The sequence below is a fragment of the Notechis scutatus genome, chromosome 1, assembly GCF_049901735.1.
Source record: "Notechis scutatus isolate UNSWTSFEM ecotype Mainland chromosome 1, rNotScu1.2, whole genome shotgun sequence".
Classification (NCBI taxonomy): domain Eukaryota; kingdom Metazoa; phylum Chordata; class Lepidosauria; order Squamata; family Elapidae; genus Notechis; species Notechis scutatus.
Genome location: NC_142009.1, coordinates 234,053,425 through 234,059,424, shown reverse-complemented (window position 1 = coordinate 234,059,424; position 6,000 = coordinate 234,053,425). Strand labels below are relative to the sequence as shown.

The following is a 6,000-nucleotide window of genomic DNA, read 5'->3' as shown; positions in this document are numbered from 1 at the left end:
TGATCTGAAGTTTATGAGTTTATTGTTGCTAAAACAGTTTAGTGGGACAGTCTCAGGCACTTTAATTTCACCAAGGCAATCCTATTCCAATAGAGATAAAAGAAAAATTCTGTACAAATTGCAAGGAGACTGATACCCAGCTAAAGTATCTCCTTAGAGAAAGCACTTCCTTTCCATAATTTCTTTCCCCATTTATAGTCTTTCTAACCCACAAGAACTGAAGTAAATTATGCTATATGTAGCTCCAGAAAATTATGTCTTCAGACCCATTACAGCTTTCAAATAAAAATGAGAAAATCCATCACCAAACTCCAGCATAAATTTATACTCCAAAGCACTCTGTCCTCTTAAGCATTGGTTAATACAACTTTAAAAGCCTACATTTATTCCTCAGTTCCCAATAATTAGACTTTCCTAAAATCTTACAAATAGGTTTATACATAAGGTTAAAATCTCTATCTCAAACTCGTATAAGCCAGTCCTTTTGAAATTAAAAGCAAGCAATCATTTCCTGAATATACAGAGGTAGGAAAATATATGCAATAACCAGGGAGAGTTTTAGGGGAGTTCCAGGGAGGGAGAGAATAAAAGAAAGCAATAAACATGAACACAAATGGAAACACCCTTGATACCACGGCCTCCTAGGAGAACAACTCCACTATCCTTAGCAGTCTGGAATTTCTGCTGTGACATCCATACATTCTAAAATCCCAGCTCTATGGGAAGTCAGGACATGGCTTTGGCAATGCTGATAGGGGACTTTGGAATTTGCATGGACGTCGATTTGCATATTCGGTCTGGGGATACTTTCGTGGTGTAAGATGGCCAAGGCAGAGAAACCTGAGCTTTACACAGACTTTTAAATGCAAAAAATTAAAAACAAATTAGCCAACTGACACCGGTTGTTTAAAAAGGAAGAGATTGCAAAAAGAGGTTTCAGTGATGTAGGGTCACAGTCCTTAGTGGTGCTTTATTAACAAGATTCATGGAGAACACTTAAGTTTGGAGAGTCCATTTTCTGCAGGGCCTTTTCTTTACAGGCTAATGAAATCTTCTTTCCGAAAGCCCTTCTGTAAAACATAAAAAAGACTGTCATAAGCACACATCAGGTCAGTGATGATCCAGCAAATGCTAACATTTCTAAGCCCCAGAGATACCAAGGGAATCATCTATGGGTTCATCTAGGTGCTATGAGCTCACTTTGGAAGACAGAATAGAGAGAGAGAGAGAGAAAACACAAACCGCTTTATAGTCCCGATGAAGCTTGCTGTACTGCCACATGTTAGACAAGAGGCTGGAAGCAGCTCTGGAGGCCTTCTCGCTGTCCAAGCTAGAGAAAGAGAAGAAATCTGTAACATGTTACTAGTGCACACTGGGACTCAAACATCCCCATTTCTTCTCCATGAATGACTAATGGACGTTAAGTCAAGATATTCACACTCATTTGTGGCTGAACTCTTATCCTCCCATTCCCTGGATTATGTCCCTTTGATCTCCAATATTTATTCAGCAGCATCCCTGTAGGAAAAGATCTATGCTTTTGCAAAGCCAGGAAACCTGCTGCTACTTTTAAGAGGATTGGAGGCTGAAGGAGGGACAGAAGTAGCCAAACCTTTCTGTGTTCCTGTAATGCGGTACTGAGTGGCATTAGCTGCACAGACCTCAGAAATGCCAACCGTTCCTCTTCTAAGATGGCCAGTCTGCACAGGCACTTTGGCCTTCTGTAGGCAGCTGGTGCACATTCAAGAAGAGTCCATTGGAGATTTGTGGGCATTTTCAAAATGAGTATATCAGACTTTTCACCCACCAGGCTCTTAAGGTAAGGCCCGTGGGATAAAAGGCATGGATCAGTCTGAATGCTATACCAGGAAACAAAGGAGCTAACAAAGTCAGATTAGGGTGGGAAAAAAACTCTCTCGAGTGTTGGAAATAAATCATTTAGATGGATTATTTAATAAAAGTCAACTGAAAACCTTTGAGGTCTGACAGGCTTGCTTTCTTGCCCATTTTCTTCCTTCCTCCAGCCCTTGATTTATGCACGGGAACTTGTCTTTTGCTTTTGAAAGGGACCACACCTTTTGAGGATTGTGTGTATATGCTTTGAGTGAGTGCTGACTCCAGGTGACTGCCTGGACAAGTCCCTGCAGGTGTTTTTTTTTTTGCAAGATTGCAGTTTTTAGGCTTTCCATTGCCTGCTTCCTAGGGCTGAGAGAGAATGACTGGTTGACTTTGTACCTAAAGTGGGATCAGAACTCCTGATGCCTTAACTCCTATTTCCAAATTGATTCTACTTCTGAACATTAGGTGAATCTAATAAACCAGGGGTCCCCAACCACCGGTCCACGGATCGGTACCGGTCCGTGGAGCACTTTGTACCGGGCCGCAAAGAATTTTTTTTAAAAAAATGGCGGCTTTCTTTGCCTTCGGTGAATGCTGCTGGGATCAGGGATCAAGGACACAAATGAAAGAAGGGGAGGGAGGAAGCAACCAAAGCCTGTCCTGCTCTCCGGCTCAGCGGCTTCGGTTTCCTCCCGCCTCGTTCCTCAGTCGCTCTCTCGCTGCTCCACCAGCCCAGGAAGAAACTGCTTCAAAGAGCGGGGGGATGGCTTTTCCTGTCGCCACAGCTCCTCCGAGCGCCCGTTCACCCCACCCGCCCGCCCGCCCGCAGTTCAATCCAGTGCTCTGTTCTGCCTGCCTGCCTGCCTTTGTTTCTGGTTGTTTGGGAGCAGCTTCGGCTGAGAATAACTATTCGCCTCTTTTTATCAGCCGAAGCTGCTCCCAAACAACCAGAAACGCAGGCAGGCAGGCAGGCAGGCAGAACGGAGCACTGGATTGAACCGCGCGCGGGCGGGCGGGGGGGTGGGGGTGAACGGGTGCTTCGGAGGAGCTGCGGCGACAGGAAAAGCCATCCCCCGCTTCTTTGAAGCAGTTTCTTCCTGGGCTGGATGTTAGAGGTCCATCATAGCTCTGAATGATCCCTAAACAAGGACTACAGGAGCTTCCTAGGGAAAACACACTGACTAAATGCTCCTCATTCAATTCCTGTTTTCACCAAACAGAGATAAGAGAAACATCTGCATGAAATTTTGTAGCTACACAGCTGGGCAAGACCTAGAACTAGAGAGACTGCAGTCAGGTGTCTTTAATGCTAGTTGTAGGGTAAACATAAAGTTTTGGGAATGGAAAATAGAAAGCCCCCCGCCCCCCGGTCCTTGAAAAAGTGTTTCTGCTTGAAACTGGTTCCTGGTACAAAAAAGGTTGGGGACCACTGTAGTAAACAACACATTCTGTGATGCTGAAACAAGGGGCATAAGGAAGCTTTCTGAAGCTACAGTAGAACCCAGAAATTAAGTAGTGTAAAATGCTGCTCTAAGGATAAAGTCAGTATGTAGTATGAATGGCCATTCCCCACATACCTGTCTCTTTTCTTCTTGATGTAGAAGAGTTTGCGCAGACCGTCAAAGTAGACAATGTCACGTGCAGCAATGGGGCTCTCCACAACCAAGTTGTTCAGCACTGCAATGATGTTGACTACTACCTCTGTTGGAGGCCACTTATCTCCGGAGCTTCCAGGAAGTTTCTCGATCAAATGACTCACCACTTTGGTTGCTGCCGATCCGAAACAAAAGTGGTTAGCAAATAGTACACGGAGAAAATGTGCTTTGTCTAAAATCTCACTGTGCATGGTAAAGCATCTGAACTGCATGAAAGGAACTCTTGTCAAGGCCCTGCTGCGTTTTCCTATAGGAATAACTCACACATTTCATCCTTGTTGCGTGCGTTCCGGGACAGGTTGCGAATCAATCCTGTCAGAGAGCGAAGCTGGTGATAGTCAGCTGTGCGGACTCTGTCCAGTACAGGGTTCAGGATCCTCTCTTGCTCCAAAGCCACCCTACTGAGGACACCTGCCCACTACAATGGAGAAAGGAAAGAATGAGCTAGTAAATGATGATTCACCTGCCAAGTTAATACTAATGTTCTAGTAGGCCAAGGGTGTCAAACTGGCAGCCCATGGGCCGGATGTGTCACACGCAGGCCATACCCACCCCAGCTCCATGAATGGGAAAACCGTTGTTTGACACCCATGTTCTAAGCACAAATGGAGAAATAATATCCAACTGATTCTTCTCCTATAAGGTGCTCTAGCAAAAATATAACACTTTCATATATCTATGCCAAGAAATATCTGATTGTTGCAACAGATGACTCAGTTTATTCTTTACCTTTCCTTTACTCCCCGTGCTTTCTGGACCATTGCTAACTGCCTTAATCATGTTTGGCTTTAGGCAGACAATGGAAGCCTTGTCACTCCTTTCCTTCCTGCAATCAACTTTATTGGTTTTCTCCTTTTCTCACCCTCCGTAACAAGTTGGGCAAGTTTTCAATGAAATCACTGTTCAAACTCAAGTAGGCAGAGCAAGCATTCTTCACAGATATCTTCTCTCTCTATATTATTGGCTGAACAGAAGCTCACCACAGGGAAAGCCTCAGAGCCCTTTTCCTTCAGGGCACAAGACAAAAATGGGGAAAGTTTGTTGATAGCTTTGGCAATAGAGGTGCTCCATTGTTTGAGCAGGCCTACTTCATTTTGCTTTATTGCTCTTTGAATGTAACCATCATAAGGGAACCATTAGAGAATTCATCTTCCATGTCTAACTCAAGTTGCCTACAAAACGTCAAGTTAACGTCTTAACTTCCTCCTCTCCTTAATATGCATTGCTTTATTTTAAAATCTTCAGAAGATTCAGGCTGGTATTTCTGGAGTCACCCTTACCCTCCGGTCTCCTGCTGTGATATTCTGAAGCGCTCCAGAAGCTGCCTCCGTGGTATGCTTATTCAGTTCACATCGCTGTAGCAGCCTGTTGTACACCCCTATAATCTGAGGGTTCCAGAGCCACTCCAACCCTTTAGGATCCTTAGAAACTTCTGTGAAAGTCACCATATCAGAGTTCATGTGGAGCTAAGGGGAAGAGTAGAGAGTATTTAATTACCATTCTTTTGAGGCTGTATGAACTTCTGTTCTAGCTACAGTCTTCTTGTCTCCTTTACAGTTTACCCAGTTCAAAAAGGCTTTATTATTGCTCAATCCATTCCCAAGAAGTCCATTCTCTCACATCTTATTTCTAATCATTTTTGACCCAGTTACTGTTCTTTCAGGATATTATTCATCCCATAACAATTCTATGCCTTTCTTATACTTTAGCATTAATTCCCTCCAATTGAGGCATATTACTCAGAGGAACCGACAATCACAATTACCAACGGTAATTTCGATTCCAGAAGAATTGTTGGCATTTAAGTGTGAACAGGAATAGGACCAACTGATCTAGAATACCTCCCCATTGGTGTCGGGGATTCACTACTGTTATTTAGCTAAGGAAAAAAAATTTGTCCAGAGCAATATACCAGTGAAGACTCTAGATGTGGGACTGAGGCCTGTTCTTGACTATATAGGGGCTGGGATTGAATACTGGTGTGCTCAGAGTCTTCTTAGTCAAGCTATGGGCTCCTCTCAAGCAGGGGCTTCCTTCTTTCCTTTCTTCCTCATTTACTTTTCATCCCATGAAATAACAGCTGCCCAGAACAGGCTCAGTTCTCTCCCATAAAGGCATTTTTCACAGTCTCACCTCTCGGGCCTTCCTGCTTTGTGGGCTGAAGCAGCCTACTAGCTCACTTGTCATGTTAGCTCCATCGCTCCTCTTATATCCTTCCAGCCGCTGGAGCGAGGAAGGAGGAATTTCATCATAAAGTCGGTAGGAGAGGTTGCGCAGGACACAGACTGCATTCTCAACACTCTGTGAGGGCAAAATCCATTTTTTTTGTGAGAAAGAAAACCCAAACAAACCTTTTTATAGTATATTATTTCTGGCAATTTTCTATTTTATTAATTTTTAGTAGTAACTGGCATAGACTAAATTGGGTTAAATTTGATGTTCAGATGTTAATAGTGTATTTTATATATTCTGATATCTATTTGATCCTTGCTATAAGATCCCTTAG

General features: G+C 43.6%; 1 protein-coding gene across 3 annotated transcripts in view; it reads right to left on the bottom strand.

The window, feature by feature from the left end:
• Window positions 1–6,000, bottom strand: part of PKP3 (plakophilin 3) — an 86,335-nt gene continuing 80,335 nt past the window's right edge. For all 3 annotated transcript variants that reach the window (XM_026668158.2, XM_087950699.1, XM_026668159.2), the window contains exons 9-14: window positions 5,628–5,795; window positions 4,775–4,960; window positions 3,759–3,912; window positions 3,417–3,609; window positions 1,243–1,330; window positions 1–1,070 (exon numbers count right to left, since the gene is read on the bottom strand). In XM_026668158.2, coding sequence (XP_026523943.1) covers window positions 1,035–1,070; window positions 1,243–1,330; window positions 3,417–3,609; window positions 3,759–3,912; window positions 4,775–4,960; window positions 5,628–5,795 — 825 coding nt within the window. In that variant the 3' untranslated portion in view covers window positions 1–1,034. The remainder of the gene's footprint in view (window positions 1,071–1,242; window positions 1,331–3,416; window positions 3,610–3,758; window positions 3,913–4,774; window positions 4,961–5,627; window positions 5,796–6,000) is intronic.